Source organism: Aquila chrysaetos, chromosome 16 (genome assembly GCF_900496995.4).
Source record: "Aquila chrysaetos chrysaetos chromosome 16, bAquChr1.4, whole genome shotgun sequence".
NCBI classification, from domain to species: Eukaryota; Metazoa; Chordata; class Aves; order Accipitriformes; family Accipitridae; genus Aquila; species Aquila chrysaetos.
In genome coordinates, this window is record NC_044019.1 from 8,507,045 (window position 1) to 8,532,113 (window position 25,069).

Here is a 25,069-nt window from a genome sequence, read left to right on the forward strand (position 1 = left end):
ATAGGTGTAGGACTGAGGGTTGAAACCTTCTTCTGAGGGTTGAAAAATTAAAATTAGAGCTCCAGTTTCTTGAAACTGCTGGGAATCACTTTTATCATTTAAGCTTCATCTTCCAAGTTCCAGCTTAAGCATCTATTATTATACCACAAGTCAGCTGCGATGAATGAAGAAGCATCGCCCAAGCATGCAGGGATGGCATTAAGAAAACCTGAAGTCAGACAGAGTTGAAAGTGAGATGCCGGACCTACAAGGGCAAGAAGGGCTCTCTACATACACAGCAGTAGCAAAAAAAGTAAGGATAATGCAGACTGCAGACTTGCTGCTGAACCTAGTGGTAATGGATATGGAAAAGGCTAAAACACTAAATTCCTCTCTGCCTCAGATTTTATGGGTAAGGTCTGCTCTCAAGCCTCCCCAATCTCTTCTCCTCTCAGTGTAATCTCAACAAGTTGGGGGAACGGGCTGACAAAAACCTCATGAAGTTCAAAGGCAAAGCCTTGAAACTGTGATGGAATACCCCCATGCCTCACGACAGGCTGAGGACTGACTGTTGGGTATCAGCTTTGAAGAAAAGGATGTGAGGATCCTGGTGGACAACAAGCTGAAGATGGCACTACAAAATGCACACTTCCCAGCAATGTGAAGTTAGGATGAAGAAAGGGAAAAGAAATGACATTTTGATATTTACGTTGCCTACCTTTTCACACCTGATATCAATGCCTTATTCAGAAGCTTAGGCAGCTGTGCAGACAGTAGAACTTCCCAAAGACTATTTAGAACTCCTGTATCTGTAAATTTTTTGGAGAAAACCAACTCACCAACTCACAAATAAAGGATCTGAAACTTGCAATCATTAAGAGCCCATCCTATATGCAGAGAAATTGATTCCATCTTCACTTCTTCAGAGAGAAGTCTTTTTTAATTAGGTAACACTACGGCAAAGACTAAAATAATAACTGCACTTTAGAGGAGTGGTAACTGAAGGTATAGAACTGCTCAATCTTGGGCCACCATACAGCTGCGAGCAGCAAGAGATTTATGACTTCACTGCAGAGCTTAACAATGAGGATGTATACTCATACTTATTCTTCAGTAAAATGCAGATAGCGGAGAAAAAGACATAGACAGACTGGCAGGAATGGTTAACCATTTAAAAGATACTTGTGTAAACATGGAAAGCTGTCAAGACAGTAGCCAAGGTACGAAGGACATCCCATTATTACTTGTACCTAGACTTCTAGATGCATTCCCTGCTTTAGATGTCTGAATTATTATCTGATGTATATCGTTTTCCAATGAGATCTTTGATACTTCCTAGGATGGCTAGGGAATTAGCTAATTTAAAAGCTACAGCTTGCCTCCTGTCAAGTACCATGAAGTCTGCCAAAATGCCAGAGAGAGAGATATGGAACATTAGTACTCTCACTTGAGACAAGAAAGGTTGTGCTCTTGGCTATTACTGGTAGACACAAATTGAGAAGGTTTTGAGGAAGAGTGGGGCAATGAATGGACTTGGGCTCAGGTATAAGCTGAAAGGAAAATGTAAAGGGACACTATCAAGTTAGTAGACTCTCTATGGGCAGGGTGAGAAAAATTTTTGCTTTGAAAAAACGTACTTAGACGTTACTTGCCCAATACTCATTAGTAACCCAATGTGAATGCACCTTTGGAAGAAGCATATCCTGTAGAAAGTGATTTCAGCTTAAACTAAACTTCATTTTCACTGTTTATAAAGTAGTACCTTGACAGTGTCCTTTCAACAATTGCAGCAGAAAGAAATACAACATAAGTAGCCTGACAGCTATTTCAGGATAAGCTTTATACAGTGGGGTGAAAATCAAAGTACTAAGATGTGAAAACATTGCAGAAACAGATAATAGGCATTTAATTTTTAGCAGTGCTAATAATCAAAGGAAAAAGTCTGGCTACATTAAAGAAGGAAAAGAAAGGATTAGTAAAATAACTGCCTTGGTGTAAGCAGCATCATGGAGTATATTAAGGAAAAACAAGAGAAAGACAACATAAGCAGTACACGTCAAAACACACAGCTTTCAAGGTACAACTGCACCACATCTGAGCAAGCAAATTCAAATTTTCTTTTTAGAGCTTCCATTTTCATTTACTTACTCTTTATCATATGAAGTAACAAGCTTTAACACAGCTTAGATTGTCGTCAGTTACAGGCAATACAGATATGATCACAGATAGATGCACAGATACTGAAAGTCACATAAGCAAGATTATACTGGCATTTGTGGTATCGGGGTGGTAGAAGATCAAAATATTGGTCATCATTACTCACACCACAACTTCTCTTCCTAATTATCTGTCATAGTTAAAATGGCTTCAAATTAGATAGTTTAGTCAAATGTTCCAGAAGCTATACGTAACAGACATGCTAGGAAACAAGCAGCACACAGAGGCAATCTTATTTATTTATTTTTAAACCAAGGAAAAGCATTCAGGTTTATTATGTAGTCAACACAAGGAAGTGATAAAATTCAGTCTGGAAAATATATCCAGTTGTACCTATCAAGCTTTGTTTGCAACAGGTAAGGCGACAAATTTTGTGACATGCCTTTTTAAGATATAACTAGTGTTACAACCTTCTTGTCATTACACTAATAAATGCACACATCTAAACAGCAGCAATTCCTTGCTGCAGCAACCACCTTCGAACACAAGGAGGTGATGTTACCTGCGCCACCAGGTTAGCCAAAGGAGCAGTAAGAACCTTTTTTGTGCTGAACAATTCCTCCCTACCCCAGTGCTGGGCAGCATGCAGCCACACTGCCAGTTTCCACCCTGACTGTGTCTCCTAGGATAAATAGCATTTGAATGCGGTACAGGAAACACTACAGAGTAATTGGAAGGAAAGTCTGAAAAGACAAACACTCCATTCTCACTGGCTTCTTCTGTAAGTGCTTATCTGATGAGCAAGAGAAGTCTTGGACCACAGGAGCTGCATATGCCTGAGGGCCTTACCTAGAAATAAGTGATCTAGTTGCTGCATACTGTGAACAGAAAGGAGTGGGCTAGAGAAAGGAAAGCTGCATGGGCAAGCTGCAGGCATCACAGTGCTTACTGAGACAATAAAAGCACGGTATAAAGTTCAAAGTAGCTGAACTGTGTGTTTTATTGGGTAGTGTTAACAGAGGGAGTCTCTTCACATTGCACAAGGATACATCTGCCCCACTGCGAGATACTGAAGCATTACTTGGGCAGATGCTGAAACAGCTGGGAGAGGGGGAACACAGCAGTGCAGAGGCAAGCACGTTACATGAAGGACTGGCTTCACAACATGAGAGCAGACTGATTGCTAGAACTGTCTACAATGCTTTCCCTGAGTTTATTATAACACCCCATTCACTTGTGTGCAGTAAGAGAAGCTGCAGGTGCCAGGTTACAACACGTTTGTGCCAAGGATCACTTTTTCAGGCCCCTAGCAAGCAGCTCAGTATCCTCATCTGTCTTCTTTCAGAAGTTACTCTTGGTATCATGTTTTAAGTTTCAGGAGGTAGGAACACTTCCAGTCAATACATGTGTGAGATTCAGGACTAAACTAGAATCTATCATTTTTATCTATAACAGCACTCCTTGACACTACAGCGAAAAGAAATAAAGCTAATTAAGTTTGTGAATCCCAGCTCTAGAATATTATTTCTGAACTGTTGCATGTATTCAACCAGCTGACATTGGTTAGTCAATCCTTTAAAAAGTAACAAGTAAGTAGAACAGCACAACAGAAAACTGTTTCAAAGAGGAGTGAGACAGACAACTGCCTAAGGAAAAACAGTAATGAATTTGGGAAGATCAAAGGGGAACTTAGCTTCCACAAAAAGTCTGAAATTCGAAGTTAAAAACTCATGTGGAAAGAACAGGTTTTAGAAGAATAGGTGCAGATATGCTAGAATATTACTACACTGCCTAAAAATAGACACACACTTTCATTACTCCGTCTCCCGCTTCCTAGAAGCTATCTCCTGCTAGACCAATAGCCTGGTAACAAATACACTGGAGATACTATTTCTTTCTAAAAGGCTCATGAAAACAGTATCAGACTTACAGCTTGTCCATTTGCTTCATAAAGTGGGCATTTTTGTTTGATCTTAGCCAATTCCATATTCACTTGTTTGCTGACCACAGCCATGGGATTTCCTCCTGGAAAACATTTTGTATAGTTAACAACAGTACTCCTGTGTCTACAATTAGATAAGAATTCCACATTTAAAGCTATTTCAGAGACTAAACACACAAACTCCAGTGAAAAAAGCATTCCAGTGAAGTAGTAGAACACTGCCAAAGGTCTACTCTTCACAGCAATTCTTGCAACAAGGTCATGAAAAAAAACCCTGCCCACCAACAGTTAAAGGACTGTATGTAAAAAGGGCTGATTATAAAAGCAGAGTCCTAGGGTGGCAGCAACCTTAGTACGATTAAGAGTTTATAGCCATAAATGTATCTTCAAAACGTTTGCGAGCAGAGTGTTTGAAAAGCCAAGGAAAGCTCCCACAGCTGCACAGTAATTTCAGGAGCTTTTCTAAGTGTGGTGACATGGAGATGGAACCTAGAGAATTCAGTCCCTAAAAACTTAGTGGAACTCCAACAAGTGATTCTAGTGAATACAATCTATGAAGATGAACCATGTACCCCAACTGTACCTGGAAGATGTATAACTAAACAGATTAGAAAACAATCTAGGAGATTCCACGTAGAAACATGAGAAAGGCAGAAAGCATTGACTTTAAGCATCCAGAATTACTAAACACTAAAAGCCTCTCTTGTAAGCACAGCAGACGAAAGGAAAAGAATGGTCACAAATGGGAAATGGCATAGTGGAGAAGAAACGTGAGCTTCCTCCACAAAATTAACTTTGGGAAAAGATTTTCAGCTCTAGCTGAAAATCTACAGTGAAAAGTAAACCTAGTTAATGTTAACATTTTTGCTTGATATTCCCAACTATTCTAGTATTTGTCCACTTCTGTGTCTCATTGGAATGCTGTGCTATCCATTGCACACACATTTTCTTCCTATTTTCTTATTAACTGGTTGGTTGATGGAAGAAATGGAAAAAGAAAGATGGGCAATAAAGTCTGGAATGCACTGGTTGATCAGAATTATTACTGAAATCTGGTAGAACTTAAGAGCATAACGGAAGCATCATCCAACATCCCTTCTTGCTAGTCCGTGCAAAGCACAGAAACACATTTCTTTCTCCAATGTTCTCTGATTCTGCAATCCAATCAAACCCAGAGCTTTAGTTCAAAATAGAGAGGGATGTTCAGCCACCTAATACTTTCCTGTCTTTGACTGAACAAGCAGAAGAGCGTTTTGAAGTACGTCTAAATAAGTTCGTATTTCAAGTTCAACAACCTACTAAAAATTTTAGTTCTTCCACAGTTTACTAACAAAATCAGAAAAGATCCCATAACTTCTGTCTTTCACCTTCCTGAACCACAAGCTCAAGCCCTTTAGTAGTCTTTCCTCCTCACATCTCTTCCAGATTCAAAAATATGAAGAGTGTCCTTCAAACCATCTCCTTCACTACATGAATCTTTCTTTCTCCATAGCATATGCTGCCTCATTCAAGGCAAAGGGTAGATTCTTTTGGAAAGGAAACACCCATGATGAATTAAATATAAAAATATTACAGTCTTTCACTAAGAAACCTTAAATGTGTTTTACCAGGACTGTGCAACTTCAATACTCTGTCTGGAAATAGTTTCTGTATGCAATTTAATAAAGACTAATATGACAGACACCAAGTTTTGGCAGTCAGTAAAAATCAGTTAGGTTTTATTATAGGTTTTATAATATTTTATCATTTCACTGCATTACTGAAGGGTATTCCAAACTAAACACGTGCTCATCTTCTTAGTAGAGTAACCAGTATCAATAACTGATGCCATCCTATAAACCAGCATTAAATAGGAAGAAATATGGCTTGTTTGCCATTATTTTTACAACTATTTCTGAAATCACTTAGAGAAAGAACTTTTGGGGTTTAAATCCTGACTTTAAGAAGGGCTTTCTCTTTAGATTGGCTCTGTTCTTCATTCCCCCTCCTCCCTTTTTCTCCTGTGTAAAAGCAAAAACATATTCTATCTCTTTGGGGTCTCTCCCATCTTATAGCTTTGCTATTTATTTGCTCTTATTTACTTTGCTCTTAGCTACTCAACTAATCCCCTCACTAAATTCCTACTTCTCCATGTTCAGTTTCAGCTTATACTTTGGAAGATCCAAGGGAACAACTAAAAGAGTACCAAGAAATTCAGTCCAAGGACCTGAGCTCAGAGGCCACAGGCAGCTGGGTAAAGCAGCTTTAGAAAAACTTGCTCAGCACATGCAGTGAACTCAGTGCAGATACCACCCTTAAAAGGAACTGGGCAGAGGAACAGACACACTGAAGGACAGAATGCCAAGGAAAGAGCAAAGAATTCCACTAAGCACAAGCAAACTGCAAAACAATGGATCTATAACACTTTGATAATGTGACAAGCACCTGTATGACTTCAGTGACCAATGAGAACTATGACACCAACAAAAATCCCAGCTTTTAGTGCAGGCTGCCATCTGTTCTGAAGATTCACTAATGAAAAATACTAACTACCAAAGAGGCTGAACTAGAACATCTACTTTTTAATAGTTAAAAATACCCAATTATTTTGGCCATGAAAGGAAATAGCATAATGTTTCAGATTTGTAACATCTTGCCCCACAATTTTCCTCCCCACTCCTTTTTATTCTGAAAAACTCACCAAGTCCTGTTACCACCATTGCTCCTAGATCAGCAACATAGTTCCCTTTGCGAAAGGTAGCAACTCTTCCTCCTACTCGATCCTTTTAAAAGCACAATATATTAAACATCCTGTAACATTGGGCAATACATCTCACTTAAACATAATCGCTGAAACTTCTACAGAATGTAGTATAAGTATTCTCTGATCCTAAGGCTCAATAAATAGAATGTACACTTTTCCAAGAACCTCTGCAAATGAACACTTGATCTCAATTAATTTGCCTAAGTTAAGGAATAACATGTTTAAGTTGCATTAAAAAAAAAAAAAAAAAAAAAAAAAAAAGGAAAGAAAAAGATGCCTAACCTGATTTGGACAGATTTAACTGTATCTACAGTAGGATCTAATGTGATTCTAAAATCAGTCCTTCATTGTCCATGGATAGATTGAGTTACATACTAGATTTCCTCCTCCCACTTCCTACTCCAAAATCCAACAGCTATGTAGGAAATGATTTAGCTGTGCTTGAGAAAACTAAATTTTAGGGTTAGAAAAAGCATCAGCCAATTACGCCTATCTGTTCTCCACAGAAGAGCCAGCTATCAATCAAGAAGATAACCACAAATCAACAGCCCATTTTAGAAGCAGGAAAAAAGTTTTTGATTCTTGACACATACTACCAACTTAAGGATGACACCTATTTTCCTACCGCTTCAAACTTAATAAGGAAAAAAAAGCCACCTTTCCCTATTATCAACTAGCTGGATGGTATCAGAGAGAAATATCAATTACAATTAGGCAATGATCCCAAACAGCTACCAATTCATATAAAAATGTAAACTTCTATTTTTAGTAATTATATCAGCAATTCAGAAGCATGTAAACTAATAGTCTAAAAGTTACAGAAAATGAGTGGACAGAGAAACTACCACCTGAATCACTGAAATCATAATGTGAGAAAACACCAGACAGCCTTAAAAAATAAAAAAATACAGACTACTCAAGAAGAGATGCAGCAGTCTAGAGAAAAATGACTGAAAAATATTGTACATTATTTTAAAACAGCCTCTTGCCGGATCTACCTATTGTTTGTAACAAAGATGCATAGAACAAAACCCAGGTTACAGCACAGATCACTTTCTTTCAGCTTGGGGAAAAAAAAGCCCACAAACCAAAAAAACCACCAAAAGCCCAAAAACCAACCAACCAACCAAAAAACCCCACAATAGATTTAGGTGAGCAAGAGACTCCTAAACAATTAGGTTGTTGCACTCTCCTTTGCTCTAGTGGTATGGAACCTGTGAAGGACAGAACCAGCAGCTCTTGCTCCCTAGCAACAAGAGCAGTAGCTAGCAAAATGAAGAGCCTGAAACATTACTCTAATAAAAAACTTAAGCAGATTATTTTAATCTGTGCTAAGAAAGTGTCAGAAGTAAATACACAAAATTAAGTCAAGAAGTAAAACACAAGATAAATTCCAATTTAATTGGTCAATGGATTTATTTATTTTAAATGAGCATCAAGCTGTTCTCAATTGATTAGATTATATGAAAAAAACTTTTACTTAAAAAAAAAAAAAGGAGATTCCACTTAGGGCTGGATATAAAAGAATACCTTATTACTGGAAGAACAATCAGCTAGTTCACGTACCACAAAATGTAGCTCTATATAACTTTAAAGCCTCTGTTAAGCACAAAGTAATAAACAAGGAAAGAATTAATGTAGACTTAAAAGGTGCCAAGAAAAATATCCTGCCTGATGTCGTGTGGCAATTCCAAACAATGATTCTATTTAACGGGCAGGTTCTTGACATACAGGCTTGTGTTTTGCTTTCCAGTAAAAAATCAGTTCCTAATCATGAAAGGAAGAAGATTCCAGCCTGTTACTGGTGTAAGCATATGACACTAGCATCTGAATATACAGTCCACCCCTGAGAAAGCATTAGCCAACTCCCAGTGAGAACAGATACACTCATTTCCTAGTGAGACAGGTTTAGTACTCAGCAATACATCCTGGCTGCCTGTAACCACACACAAGCTTAACCATCTTGGGCATGCTGCTGGGATACTTAGCCTTATGCTAGTACTGAATGTGGTTACTGGTTAAGTTTCCGTACAGAAGTAAAATAGCACAGAAATTCATACCCTGGCTTCCAGAACTGTGACATCCATTCCAAAACTCTGCAGCTGGCGAGCTGCTGCCAACCCAGAGACTCCAGAACCAATAATGATCACCTTTCCAGTCTTCTTGGCTAAAGAAAAGGAAAAATAAGTTACAAGCTCTATATGTGCATTACTACATTGTAAGTGGTCATGTTAAAGTTGCATTTAAGAGATACCAAAACCAAAAAGCAGCTTCCTTCTCATCAGTAGTTCTGACAGAACAAACTCTTTAACAAAACAAATAGCCACAAAAAGAAAATTGAAGCAATTATGTACATAATATGGTAACAGTAAAACACTTTACCATTTTTCTTAATGAGACAGGTACAAGAAAAATACACCAGTAGCGCATCTGTGACAAGGAAGAAAACAGGAGGAAAAATACTTCTGAAGGATAATTGTTTGAACAAGAAACTGATTCTTATTAATTACTGTGGGACAAAGTATCATAGGTTTTATTTCTTTCTGCCCCAGAAGAATAAAACCTAGAAAGGACAGACAAGTTCAGCACTTGTAAAATTCAAGCATCATATAAGCATATAACAGATGCAAGTACTGTATTACGTTTCTGTCTTTTGTTATTCAAAGGAGGAACAAAGATAATTCATTAAACAGTGACAGCCACCGAATTATCTACAGAAGATTTGCAAACATTTTCCCTCTCAGTGATTTACCTAAATACATGGCTTCTCTATGCCAAAATAAAAAACATGAACATCTACAGCCAGACAGCTCTCCAGCCTTTTATTATTTTCTCAGCACCGCAATCCTAAAAAAAACACTCCAAAATTTGTCCTAATAAATCACAGAACAATAAAACAAAACTCTAATTAAAAACAATTTTCAAGTTTCTTACTTGGAAGGGGCTTCACTCTTTTGTAAATACCAAAGTTGATTAGACCATGCCGCTCCAGATAGCTGTGTACTCTGTGAACGAGCACCGTATCACCTACAAAATTGTAATTTTTATTATAAATATAAAAATAATTAAAATTATTCTGTATGTTCGGCAGCACGTATGTACTGAAAACATACTCACAAGCAAACGTATCACAGCAGCAACCCAGCAAAGTCACACTGAACACATCCCTTTCTGCACCCCCAGCTGCCCTACTGAAGAATCCACCTTCTTGAAGAAGGCTGAGGTTAAAGTTTTCTGGAAACCACAAGCTGTTTTCCGTGCTATACTGCAGCTTTAAATACTGCCTGAACAGCTGTACAGGACATTAAATGCTTCCATTTAGCTAGTGTGGAAGAACACCTTTTCTGAAACTGACTGCAGAAATCTGGTGAACTGCATGCAGAACTGTAATGTGATTTGCCAGTATTAAGCCAAGCCATTACTGGAGCACTGAGTTCTAATTTTTGTTTTTATAAACACAATAATTCACTATTTTGCAATACTTGACAGTGTATCTGCTTTCATTTCAGCATTATTTTCTTCTGTAATTACTTTTTCTTTATCGCTCCCCTCCACCCTATTCCAGTTTATTGGAATCTTTTTTAAGAAGGGTGAAATGGCCTACACTTGCAAGCAGTAACTCCTCGCTCTTTTACTGCCTTCTTTCATCACAACTAGTCCGTTCAAGCCTTATGCAATTTTTTACTGCCTCCCAGAAAGCTTATGATTAAGAAAATCTCCCAACTGCAAACCACCGTGATGCTGTAGCAAACCTTAAAAGCTGCATGTGAATTCACTCACAGGAAACTTCTGTAACAACTCATAGTTTTACCAGCTTTTTTGAATTCTGCTAGGGATATATTTCTTTACCAGACAAATGAACTCTAACAAACCTGAAACATGAGCATACTGCAATATCCCATTCTGTACATGAACGCTCATGGAGCTCCACTAACAAAAGGACCCATCTGAAATCCTCTCTTGATTCTGAGCAGCTTTTCTACAATCAAAACTGAAAAAGAATAGCAATGATACATACAGTATGGTTTTGGCAGTAAGACTTGACTTACTATTATAAGGTGCTTCTAATTGTTGGATAGTTGCCTCAAATGTCAACTGAATCTTTGGGTTATCCAACCAGAGCTGCAGCTGTATTTAAACAAAGAATAAGACACATTATATTAAGCAATACAAAAGAGTTATTTACCATGTGCGTGTTTGTTACCAAGTACTGTTGGTAGATGAAACCTTCTAATGAGTTAAACTTTGGCAGTGCTATCCAAGCTGCACTGAGCTTTGTCTTCCAGTGTTCTTTAGGGTGCCATAGAGTCCATTTTAACTTCCTACACCATTTCAAGTAAGTGGAAATGCATCAAGTTAGCAATCTCCTAATCACACATACAAGAAAACATACACTGAAAGAACAAAAGCTACAAAACTAAAGCACCGGAATGCTTCTATGTACAGCCCTCCTTCCACCTGCATGGCAAGTATGATACATGTGATATTTTAATTGGGCATGCAACATCAGCCAGCATCTGACTTTTCAGCATCAAATTTCACGTTATTTTTGTAAAAGCTACAGAAGTATTTGTCATCTTATGAAGTTTATTTATCTCAGACCTTTAATCATCTAATCCATCTTCACTGATACAAGACACTACCATGGACTACACAGGCCACGTATGTACAAGAAAGAAATTTAGAGGGCAGTTACAGTTCAAAAACCAAGCAGGAAGAGCTGCCTGTGAAATATTAATTATGTCACTTCATGCTAGAAAAAAAAGCACAGAATAACAGAATCACCACTGTTTCCCCAACAGAACTCCTACTTCATGGCATGGATGGCAATAGTTAATAAATAACATTTTACTGTTCAATACCTAGATCTAGGTCAGACATAGCATCTCCACATCATTTTACATTCCAGAATTAGCCACTTATTTAGGTATTTCTCTACAATTGCACTACTGAACTTCACAGCTCCTCACAGATACCAAATTAAAGTGGAAATCATACAAATATAACGAATAGGAAAGATTAAGAAAGAATTTCCATATAATTTGGGAGGCCATTTGAGGCAAATTTCATCTTTAGGATAGTACTCTCTTCCACTTGTTTTCCAACTAATTTTTAACAATGTTCTTTCTGGTAACTTCTGAATGTGGAACTACCCATTTTGTAGTACTACGTACCGTAATGCTAAGATTCCATTCTCAGTTGGAAGAGTGCAAAGCCCACAATCTGTATTTTTATATATAAATCTCTATGTGTATATATATACAATTACTTCCATTATGCACATTAGTTTACTTTTATTTAAAATTAATTTCATCTGCTATGTTATCACCCAGTTACTCATAAGAGTCTTCATCTTTTGTAGTTTTTGTAGTCCTCATTTTACTACCTAAAATAACTTAGTTTGTGCAGCAAATTTCCATTTCTTTACAAATTCTGATTTGTAGACCCCCTATGAATACACAGAACAGTGCAGGCCTTAGAAGATTTTAAAGGCTTCAAACCACACCTGCCCTGCACTGCCACAACAGATCATTTATCCTTACATTCTGCTTTGTAAATTTTCATGATCTGCTTTAACCAACAGTAATTTAGCAAGAGCTTTTACTGTTTTGGGTGGGGTGGTTTTTTTTTTTCATTGGTTGGTTGTGATTTTTTGTTGTTGTTTTGGGGTGGGGGGAATTCATGTAGAAGATCACATGAAGTGGATCTCCTTTGTTCACTTTCTCATGAGTCCTTTGAAGAACTCGGATGGACTACTTCCCTTTATAAGAGCTACTGTGAGCCTTCCAAAATGCATCTTTACTTACCAGGTCATTCATTCAATTCTTGATTCCATTTGTTACCAGGCAAATTGGAAATATCAGACTTACTAGTCTAACTCCTCTAACCTCCGGGAACTCTGGGCATTCATGCCTTCTTCAGTATTTTCAAATCCCTTGGTACTGTGCCAGCTATAAGTAACAGGATGCACACTGCAGTTCACAGCTCTTCCAGAGCTCTATTTATATTACCATTTGCTTCATCTGCTGTTCTATAACCTCTGCTATCCTGTCTGGAAGAGATTTCGCAAGTCTTCCTTGGAGAGGGATTCCTGCTTAGGAACTTCTCTAAGTTCCTCCATAGCGAATAAGGACCAAAGATCAGCAATGCAGCTTTTCTAGTGCAGGCCTGCAAATACCCCTTCCAAGCATTCCTTTAAATCTCAGTCATTTATTAGTTTCAGGGGAAGGCTTTTCTGCTTCTAATGTGTTTGTAAAAGGACTACTCACTATACATTTTGAGCAAACTGTTTTTCCAACTTTTTGGTTTACCTTGGTCTGTTTTTATGCATCTCATGACTTCCCAAAACTTACAGCTTAGGTTAATTAGAGGGAGATTTCACAGGAATAGCAAAAGTCACACTCTCAGCATGAAGTTGTCCACCATGCATAAATTCTGAATAACTTCAAGTTATTAAGCACTGGGTGCTACCATGGTTAATACACTGTGATGCCCCTTGATCATCTTAAGTCTGTGAAAAAAACCTGAATGGTGCATAAGGTGTTTTCTCTCTTAACTATGGTAACAAAGCAATTTTCAAAATATTTCCTGCTTTCCTACTCTTAATTTTTCTAGTGTGACTTAAGTTTTCTAAAACGCTCTTGTCTAAGTATAGGAGAAAGCCCTGAACCCTGTTTGTGTGCTGAGGAACTTAAAAGCATTGTCACAATTTAAAAGCACCATCTGCAAAACACAGTATTACCGTTTTACTAAGGTTTAAACTTCAGGCATGCTTGCCTGAACTCAAGCGAATGAAGTCCCCAATGAATTATTTGAATATTGCCCGTTCTTTCTATATTTTAAGTTGCATGTAAGTTTTGAATTGGGCAGAAATGGTACAATTGTTCAGAAGCAACAGTTTCATTTCTTCAACGTTACAATTTCTTTTATGAAATCAAAGCTGGCAAAGTAACTATTCTGTTCTGGGAATAAGCCACATGACTGGCTTGATGTCTCAGTATTACAGCAACTGAATGCTAAGCAAAGTAAAAAAATAAAAGCTGAGAGGTTTGCCTTATTCTAAGCAACAAGCTACTGATTGAATATTAATTTTAAGTATTCTACAGAAACTTCTTTAAACTGGGATTAAGTAATAGAACATTTGCACCAGCTTTGTTTGTTTACTTTTAAAAAGCTGTATTAGCTGAATCATGTAGTTTTGATGGCTGTTATGACTGTAATTTGGATATTGTAAATATCCTGCAGATTCTTTATGCTGCCTCACAGCACTGCCTCAATCAAGAAATGGATAACACCTTCCTTAGCAACTTAGAGCATGATAGCATGCCAGAAATGAAACCCCACCGTCTCAAAAAAAATCGACCAACTGTTAGACATGGTAACTGCCAAAAAGTCTTTGCAAGATACACAAATGTCCTACCCTTTTTTCATCAATACTTTTACAATAAACTTACGGTGCGGTTCCTGATGTACAGAAACACCTTCTGAGTCTGCTGTGGCCCACTGATTATATCAGGGAAGCAGGCAGCTTCTTGAGATGTCATACGGTCATGTGGAAGTCTACTCTGGAAAGCTGCACCCTCCACACCTACAATAAAAAGACAAGTTGTCTACAGGCACTGCAAAAGGAACTGCTAAATAAGTATTTTTACACTACCCTTCCTAGCCAGTGCATCTAGCCATGAGGTGATATGGTGGCCAATATCATGTCATGCTTTCATTTAGCCCTTTTATTTACTTCTGCAAGACATGCAGGTTCCCAAGTCAACAGTTCTTTGAATTACAGGTATCATCTAGGGTTAATGAAAAAACTATACTACAGGGGAAAAAAACAAAACAAGACAAAAACCCAAACAAAAACCTGAAAAATAAGAGGCACAGGGGCATGGATCAATGTAACATATAATATTATATATAAACATATATATAAAATATAATATCAATAAAATGTAACTGCTTTAGATGCTGTCCTTCATTTGTGTGGTTTCCAGTTTCTATCAGAATATGAAAAACATTTTGGAACCCATTCAATGCCAAAAGATCTATAAGATACAAGCACAATGCCTACAGTCCCCTCTCACCTGCTTTTCAAGGTTTCATTTGCACTGAAGTCCTGAAGCTAGAGGAACACATCTTAACCTCTCTTTTTGCATATTTTACATATTCACAACAGGCAGTGCAACGAAATACAATCCTTCTTATGCTTTTCCTGTGTCCCTTCCCCAAGTGCTGCCTACAATCAACAACTACAGATTTCTGACTTTTCCTTTTAAATGCTCCACATAAGAGACTAATGTCGAACATATACAGGAGACATTTTCTCTGTGGAAAGACTTCGTTCATAAAGACACCTGTACTTCTATCCATTCAAACACCAGCAATGAAGTAATAATACAGTTATGTACCCTACATTCCTCAATCTCATTTGAATGTTATACTATATATAAAGTAACAAACCAAGACACAGCTGCATAAAGTGCTACAGCACAAGTAGAATGCAGAAAGCAAATCTTGCAGGCACAGCGAGCAAAATGAAATACTGAGATGTGAAATACAACAAGAACAACGTAAATCTTGTATGTCCTAGGAAGTGACTTAAGATCAGGACCAACAGAGGAGAGGACATTCAATCTGGAAAGATATAAGCCAATACATCCCAAGGGGAAAAAAAACCCACAAGTAACACAGTAAGATTAAGATCATTTGCTGAAACTGGAACTGTTCAAAAGAATGTAATAAATATAAAATAAAATATAAGCTTGCAGTGTGTTACACTAACCAAGACAACTGTCTGAAAGTTTGAAGTTCATGTGCAGAAGTACACGTCACTGTATTGGGGAGAGGAATTATCTTCTTTCAGTTCTGGTGCAACCACACACACTTTTAACCTTGAAGCATTTTTACATCCCAAAGGTGAAGAAAAAAACTTAAGCAAGGAAACGGTTGTGAAGTTAAAAAAATTCATTCACAAGCAAAGATTAGAGGATCTAACTGTGTGATGACTCAAGGTAAAGAAAACTGTCTATAATATTTACAGGAATTTTACAACACAAGGAAATTAGTAACAGAGGCTACAGCGCACTGCAAGAAAGTAAAATGCAATTAACAATAGGAAAAGTTGACACACCCACAATGCTTCTTGACACTAATATTCAGCTATGGAATAGAAACCCGTAGCTCTGCTAGAACATCAGCTTCTCCAGAAATAAACATCTCCCAGCCCTTTCGTTGTCCTTCAGTCTAACACTGGACCAACTGTGCAAACACCTACACGTGAATGCATATGCTAAACTATGAACTCCATAAAATTGTGCACATAAATCAAACCAAGGTTACCAATTCTCTGATACATTACTAACATTAACAAATCTTAATTAAAGTTCTAGATCATCAAGTGTTAGCAAAGAGCTCGGCAGCACAATTTTCAGAGAATGGCTAGTTAAAAGATTTGAAATGCTGAACCTGACTCCCTCTTACAGGCTTATGCTAAAATGAGTGTGCCTTCTCCAGATATTTGCTAAAAAGTGTTGACTGTCATGCAGTGATCAACTATCAGGAAACTCTCAGACATGTGCATTTAAGGCAACTCACCAGTTTCTTGAAAAGCTTTGCAATTTATTTCTTCAAACTGAGAAGCCAGAGAAACTGGTGCTCCTAACAGCCTTGGAAAGAACTCCAAGGTGGGGTTTTTTTTGTTGTTGGTTTTTTCAAAGCCACATGTCTTTTATGGCAATACCTGAACTTTAAAACTAAAATGTCAGAATAGCTCCAGAAGAGCACTGGTGTTTAGGAAAACAAAATAAACCAAAACAAAACAAAAACACAAAAGGGTTTGACACCAGAATTTAGAAAAAAATCTAGCTATTATTAGCAAAGATACTGTTTTATTTGGCCCAACCACCAGAAGATCTTTTAAGAACTAAATGTCCTTGAATTTACTTCTGCAACTACACAGCTCAAAGTTAAATCAATTTCAGGCTGATTAAATCCCCCCCCAATCCCACACCCTTACTGCTTGCACTTCATGAAAGCAACATATTAAAGGGAGTACCAGTTCAGAACTACGCACGCTTTCCTTGGGGCAGGCAACTCTTTAATGACTGTAGGAATGGGTCTGCCTAGACTGGATTCTCATTCCCTCTTCACACACATTCACGCACACACTTGCCACTTCCTGACATTCAGCATCAGCAACTAATGTGCTGACGTTTTCATTATCTTCTTCCCCACAGAAGAAATCTTGAGGGATTCTGCTTATTTAAAGACTTACTGAAACTTCTGCAGATGAAAAACACTGAAGGAAAATTATTGGCTGCTGAATTGGACAATTGCTAAAGCATACCCTCAGCATATATATAAAATGCAAAATATGCAGAATTTCCAAACAGCCAATGCCTACCTAAAATTGAAATAGGCAATGCACCCTTACACCCACAATCTATAACAGTCAGAAATTCTGTGCAAGTGGTAAGATCCAAAACATAACTTGGCTCCTTTACTCAGAACAGCAAGGATGCACTCTCAGATGAATATCTTGAAGTTATATTTGCTTCAAAAAGAGCAACTTGGAGGTACAGAATAGGTTCTGGAGCCTTCAACTCCTTTGCTTAAAACCCTAGTCCTCAATCCTCAAGTGAGAGCGAAAGCGGCAGAGTTGGAGGAAGATTTTCGGTAGCATTCTAAGTACTTAAAGATACCAATTCCGTGAATTAAGCAGTAAGCGCATACTGCTAGCATCAGTACTTAGGTCAAATGGCAAATGCAATTCACAATCCAGTCCACTGAGAAGCAGACTATGAATCTCCCCAACAGATAAACCTCCTGGGCTAACCACTGGTACACAGCTCAAGCACAAACCCTTTCAAAAGAAAAAACAAAAACAAAGGAGCAAAAAGGTACTCCACACTGTTTCTTCAGCAAATTAGAAAAAAGGTCTACTGTGCTGAAGCCCAGGGCTTTCTGTGTCATTCTAGGTGGCAGAAACTGGCTAGGTAAGAAATATCTTTTTGCACGTTTGAACTCCTCTGAACATGGAGAGGAGTGGAGGGATGAGAGATCGGCCTGAGGGATTTCAACATACGTTAGCGTCCTTTTCCATAGTTGGTACAGAACTCAACTGAAATTTGAAAATACCCTCGCTTTTTTAACAGGTGGGTAAACAACTCCTGTATCTCTTGCTAAGTTCTGGACAACCACACCCATGCGCACTTGCAAGCATCAATCCCTAACTTGGCGGCTCTTGCTACTAAGTGGCAAGCATCAAACGCCACCCTCACCTGATGCTTGGCCGTCTCCATACCCTCCAGAATTGTCGTCTTGAAGTCCTCCTGCTTGCCCTGTGGAAGGAAAGAGGAGAACTCAGGGACCTTACTCCATAAGTTAAACCATACTGGACATAAAGGCCCGGCAGTTGGCGTTTTAGGTATTAAATTTCACCAACTAACTAAACCCATTTTCTGAGAATCCCATCTTCTGGAACCTAGGTTCAGGGTACCAAACTCTGTAGTCTTCTAGTGTCATCCATGTTACTGGAACGCTTTATATCAGACTTTATGAGAAATAACGTAGTACACAATATGTAGCATTCCTGGTGGCTAAATACTTATGATCAACTTAATTAATGGCTAGGATTTGAATAATAAGATTACATTTCTTACTGCCAAGATCTGGTGGACGGATACCATCAGATTCTATGGATCTCAAACCGTTAAGAATTTGATAATCTTGCCCTTGATACTCCCGAGTCTCCCCATATGCAAGGGGATAGTTTGAACCATTCTGAAAAGCCTCTTACTTTCAAGAGAGCCTATTCTTTTTATTGCCATAAACCCTTCCCTGAAGCTTGATGACGGAACTTTTTTGAAAGGCTCAGACCACTTATTTTGGCTTCAGTGCTCTTGATACACCAACAATGTTCTAACAGACTAAGACCACCTTTGAAGCAAAGTACATGTCAATACCATTGATCAGTAACGTGATCAACACCCAGCACTGAAAGACATTGGTCTTTCAACGTATCCGAGGCTGGAAACATGAGGAAAGGCAAAGCACCCATCTGAAAGATCTGAAGAAGTCTCAAAATTACCTTAGCCTGCATCTAAGTCCTAAATAGCAGCCTTGACAGGACTACAACACAACCAGGAACAGAGCATTTCTACAACAGAGATGAGTACAGCTGCGATGTCTACAGGAACAAAGCCAATATAGGTCACCTCACACACTGCTAATCTTCACAGCAGATGCTAGCTCCAAGTTTAGCTTGCAAGTGATATTCTTCCTGAAGTCTTGTCACCTCCAGAGAGCAGGAAGTTGTGGAACACTACAGAGACGGCTGAACACTGTTCAGCTAGCTGCTCCTGTACCAAGGTTCCTTCAAACCAAGTGCTTCAACAGTCAGCAAATTGGGTGTTTTCTAAAGCCCAAACAAACCCCCACTGAAACAAACTGCTGAGGTCAAGGTAGCAAATGGAACAGTCCCTTCCTAGAGCACAAGTGCTCACGGTGTCATCTCTAAACATGTAAGAGTAAGGTCTAACCTGAGGCTGAACACACAATTGTTAAGATTACTCTTCAGAGTTTGGGATTGGGTGGACAATTTTGCCAGAATGTAATTTGAGGCTCTTAGGGGATACACTAACTTAAAAGAATTTCACCTGAACTACAAATTTAACCCCTAAAGCAAGACACAGAGAGTGAACCAAATATTTTCATACTTCGATAGCCTGGAGTAACATCTGGAATATTGTAACAATACACATCTACAGATAATATAAAATAGGAACTGAAACAAGAAAGACATTTTCACTCAGCTACAGTAGAGGAGCAATAGTCACTACTTTTATATAATCGGTCTACCAGCAGGGAAGTTCAGAAACTCACAAGAGAGACCATGACAAATAATTGTATTTTGACATGCCTCAGAAGTCCCAAAGCCAGGATTCTCTGAACTAATATATCTGCAATAGCAAGAGAAAATTCCTCACTTCATCTACACTGTAAGTACTTTATTTTGCTGGGAACATTGCAAGACCTGCTTCTCTTCTGGGAGAGACTAACAGAACTCAAACATCAATATTCACAGTCCAGCATAGGCCTTTAATTTGCAGGAAAAGTTACACTTGTGCCTTCTGTTAAGTTAAGAAATTGAAAAAATGCTGACATCAGCCTGTGGCATTCATTGTCCCTGAATTAGCACTGACAATGAGTAGAGGGGACAAAATTGCTCTCGGTTTACTTTCAAAAAGAAATCAGTATTTTCCTCTTCTGTTAATAACAGCTAAACCATTTTCAGTTTTAGGTCAAAAAAAAGTATCACTATTACTGCTTGCTCAGACATAATTCTAAAAGCTACCCAGTCTGAGCACAGAAGTGTGGAAACAAGGTCTGCTAGTGCAGATAGCTGCTCCTTCCCCATAATAAAGTCATGTTCCGGCTGCAAAGGAACAAAGCAGCAAGCAAACTGCTGACCCATGTTAACAACAAATTACTGCAGCTGAACACAACATGTGCAGGAGCAGAATCTGCTGAAAGTCTCAAGGCAACTGAATAACAGACCATGAGCTGAACAGCAATCAGAAAGGTCTACAAAGGAGTCCACTTCATACAATCATCCACTGTGTTAAAATAAAGAATAGTGGCACAAGATTACCACTGAGTACTGAATTTAATTAGGAAAACAGACAAGTCAGATGAAAGACAGAGTACCACTAAGTTTTGACTATTCACTTGACATTAACCTGGATCATATTCAGTCTCACACTTCCTTGGAAAACAGTAGCTAGGAACACAAGATTACCACAAAGTAAGAACACTGACAAAACTAAAAAGACAGGAGCTGGTAAAGAAAACCTTCAGAAAGCTATAAGAATGAAAATCCAATTTGGTGAGGGCAAACAAAAAAGATCCTTGGAGGAGAAAAACAAAAGCAGAAAGCTCCTTAATTTCAAAAGGGATATTGGCAAATAAGAACACAAATGTCATTCAGCACTGAAAGTGAGTTTGGAAGCTTTTTGCTATCAGACAATATTTCTCAAGTAAAAAAGAGGAGAGATACTTTAAGGAAATTACCTTAATCATGAAATACTGTTACGCCTTTTAAAACTGCTCTGCAGTAACATGCAGTAAACCTTGCAAATCCAGATGATAACAATCTGCATAGCCAAACCATCTGGAATTCCCCACAGCTGAACACATTAATTGAGCCCACCCCAAATAAGACCCGCATTTCGCTGTCACCTAAAGTGTGATACTTAATAACCTCCTTCTACTGTAAACTGTCTGTGAGGACAGACTAATGAAATACCAGCTACTGTCACTATTACATTCTTAAGTTTGCACAATTAGGCTTTTCAACACAAAAGGTCATAACCTATAACACGACAGCTTTACACCTCTATTGCATTACCTATGTTTTTGCAGGCTTTAAACATACAGAGGAAATTATTAAGGTCTGCAATGAGACTAAATTAACAGTAATACACAAGCTAACTTTTTGTATTTTGTTAAATTTTCAATATGCAAACCTGCTCTACTATTGCTGTACTATTTAATATTTCTTATTGAACACATATTTTTGCTTCAAAGAAGTCACAAAGGGAGAAAACCTCAATTATAAACATTGTTTCTATATACAGGAGACGCCATGCCTCTTCCTGCTAACGGTTGTTTGAATTAGAAGTTTCAATGCACTTTAACAGCCAGCATAGATGACCTGATGCTCTTGATGCCTGCATTAATAAAGACAAAGATAGAGAGATCCACCAATGTATATAATTTCAGAAGCCTTTAAAAATACAGCAAGACTAGCTATGGAATGACAACTGAAAATCTGTCACCTTTCTACATCACTGCTTCATGCACATCACAGGATTTCTAGGAATGGAGAAAGGATATGATGATGTGAAATCTACTTACTTCTAGGCAGTTAGATATAGCCTGTTTTAAATTTGGTTGTATTTAGACAACGAAATATAGTGCTTGCAGAGTAACTGCTTAACAGACTGTTGTGTGTATAGAACAGCATGAGTTTATCACTGCCTATCTTCCATGTTTCTTCCTTCATGGGGTAAAACACTACTTCATTGACTATGTCTCAAACTGATTTCAATAATCATTCTTAGAAGCACAAAATGGCATCTAAGAAATATCAAAAGTGTATTAATATTAGGTCTCAAGGATTAAACCCAAAGTCTAAGCTAACTTAAATAGTAAACTTAAGATACTTTCTTAATTACACCTATTAAAATTCCATTTTTTGACAGATCAACTACAAGTACGGGCAGGGATGATTTTTATCACTGCAAATCTTTCGGTCAAGCATATGAGCTATGGTATTGCTGTATCAAGCCAGGAGCCAACAGCTGCAGCTGAGGAGAGATTACAGGGGCAAATCCTAAGAGATAAAACACAACTGTGGCTTTTAATATATTTTCTGAATCCGAAGGCAAGTATCCCCAAACTGACTTCAGTCCTATTGTCTACATTCTCAAACTTGCCAGCCAAAAAGAAGCCAATTAAGAGCAGTAGAACTGAAGACTAAGTTATTCACATCAGTGATGAACCAGCAAAAGTTCAACTACTAGATTTCAGCTATTGTCTAAAACCAACTAGCACACACATCATCTCATGAAATCTCTCCGACAGCTAAACTTTGCAAAAACATGATTTTGTAGATAGTAGACTGATGCACCAACACCAGAACTAACCAATGGTGGTAGCTGTAAACACAACAGAGGGAAAGAATAGATAGGGTACTGCTAATACCATAAATTTCAAAAGCTGCTTCCTGAACAAGACTGACCAAAAAACTTCTCAATGTAAAGTGAAGCTTTACAACTCTGTCAAAGGCAATGAGAAAAGCACTGAAGTTTAAGCAAACAGTATCCAACCAGAACTTAAGGTTAGAGTCGTAGTTTAAAGCCACAGGAATCACTGTACACTAATTTTGTTCTCTTGTATAGCAAACCCCCTAGTAAATCTAACCTCTTTTCTTTCAGGAGAATAAGTAAATGTTGGTACATGAGCAGGTGTGGCAGCTAAGTGCCAAAGAGGCTATTCTGGTCAATAAGTTTCCAAAGACATGTCAATAAGGATCATAAAAATCTAGTATAAGAGGTTTGGCTTAGTTTGGAATTACATCATGCATATACCCATCTTTATCAGGCTGCTCTTCTGCATTTTTCCCCTCCTTCCACATATAGGGCCAGCAAAGAAAACACTGCAAAACAATCGTTCAAAACCAATCAAAACCAGACACAGGATTCGTGACGCTGCACCTGACCCTGCTTAATTTCTGGCAGTAAAACAGGTAAGTAGTGTCAGAGGAGAAGGTCTCTCTTTACTCACCAGATGGCTCCTCCGGCTCACTTTCATTCTCTTCTTCTGCAGGAGCTGGTGGAGGTGGTGGTGGTAGTTTTTTCTCTTTCTCAGCTTTAGCATTTCTCTCTTCTTCAGAGTAATACTCATCTTCTGACAGGTTTGCAAGACTCTCATCCATCTCTCTATACTCCACCTGTAAAAAGCACAACAGAGGATAAACACACTGAAGATGTTGGTAAGTCTCACTACTAAAATGAACACTGCAAGCAACAAAATTGCTTACAGCTCAGAGAAAAGGCCTGAGTTACCTTGTCCAGAGTCTTATTATAGCTACCATGTTATAAAATCTTCAATAGCTTAACAAGTTCCATGTGTTTTTACTTCCACTAAAAAAAAAATATGTCTTCAGCACCCTACTGTCCAGTAGTAGGAACTTTCTACTCATATTGAGCCCAGCTTATGTGTATTTGTTATATCATCATTTAACCTCTCTAGTTGTCTTCCCCTCCCTCACCTCCTTGTCAAACTCAAGGACAACAAATTGCCTCTGTGCCTATTCCATATGTTCCAACTTGAATTTATCTGTCAAACATGGGTGACCACAACTGTACACAAGATTTCCTGAGGAAATCCCACCCATGTCCTGTACACAGATGTATCTTGCACAGATAGTATCCCGTTTACTGGAAATCTTGCCCTCATACAGAGGATCACATTTGCCTCCTCTCCAGGATGGTCACACTAGTGGCTCAACACAAGACTGAAAAAAAACCCCACCCAACTTTATTGCCATATATGTTTTGTTCTGTTCTCCAGTAAAAATAAATAATATTACCAGCTAAAAAGACTCACTCCAACTTAAAGAAACATGGAAACCCCAAGAAATAACCTAGAAAGGATGCATCTCATACTGTTTAATAAACCAAGTTTTTTTCCAAAGTAAGAAAGCTTTGTACATTGCTATTGAATTTCCCTACCTGTTGGAAAGGAAAAAAAGGACTTCTCACAATATGCAGCCATGGGAAAAATAAAGCGAAAGCAGCTAGTGTACCTCCAACATCCTACAGATCAGCTTCTCCCATGAGATGACAAAAGCAACTCTGCATTTCTCATCAAAAAAATGACAAATCTTTCACAGTTGAAGTTCAGTCATTAAGAAAGAGCAATAATGGGTACATTTCAAAGTAGCATTGGGAAGCCCGTGTATAGAAAGCCTAAATTCAGTAACACACTCCATGATCTTCTACCTTTCAAATATTTACGTTCATTCCATCCTGTCCAGCACATTCAGTTTTTCACGCTGTTGAGCAAATGTTGCACCACTAGGACCTTTTGTGATCTCCCACTCTGAAGCAAGTTACAATGATCCCACAGCATCACAAGAACAGTATGACAGGTATTTGAAACTAACACAAACTAGTTTTGCCCTAAGGCCCTCTGAAGCCTTCCATCCTCCTTGAGCTCACACAACTGTCAGAGAACAATCAAGTCCTATAAAAAACTAAGCTTTTCGCTAGGTTTATTTTTAACCTGGATACCCTCCCCAACTGAGTTCACACCACAGACATTCGCAGTAAGACAACTCTGTGCTGGACTGAAGTGATCATGGGGATATACTGTGTTAAAAGAGATTAATGCCCTTAGCAAATGGGTATTGTCAACGCAGAGAAACATCACCGAAATACAACCCACAGATAGTGCACTAATTCCTACTTGTTAACAGACCACTATAAAGCAAGTAAAAGCCAGGTATGCTGCCTCTGAAGATCACAGAATCACAGAATGGTTTGGATCAGAAGGGACCTTTGAAGATCATCTGGTCCAACCCCCCTCCTGTGGGCAGAGACATCTTTCACTAGATCAGGTTGCTCAAAGCCCCATCCAGCCTGACCTTGATCACTTCCAATGATGGGGCATCCACAACTTCTCTG

At 38.3% G+C, this 25,069-nt stretch overlaps 1 protein-coding gene across 4 annotated transcripts in view; it reads right to left on the reverse strand.

Moving 5' to 3' along the window:
• KDM1A (lysine demethylase 1A) overlaps nt 1-25,069 on the reverse strand; it is a 49,927-nt gene that overhangs the window by 23,378 nt on the left and 1,480 nt on the right. For 2 of the 4 annotated variants that reach the window (XM_030039505.2, XM_030039507.2), the window contains exons 2-9: nt 23,166-23,331; nt 18,098-18,157; nt 14,276-14,409; nt 10,871-10,949; nt 9,756-9,848; nt 8,882-8,988; nt 6,759-6,840; nt 4,067-4,161 (exon numbers count right to left, since the gene is read on the reverse strand). In XM_030039505.2, coding sequence (XP_029895365.1) covers nt 4,067-4,161; nt 6,759-6,840; nt 8,882-8,988; nt 9,756-9,848; nt 10,871-10,949; nt 14,276-14,409; nt 18,098-18,157; nt 23,166-23,331 — 816 coding nt within the window. The remainder of the gene's footprint in view (nt 1-4,066; nt 4,162-6,758; nt 6,841-8,881; nt 8,989-9,755; nt 9,849-10,870; nt 10,950-14,275; nt 14,410-18,097; nt 18,158-23,165; nt 23,332-25,069) is intronic. The other 2 variants (XM_030039506.2, XM_030039508.2) reach the window with 2 other exon arrangements.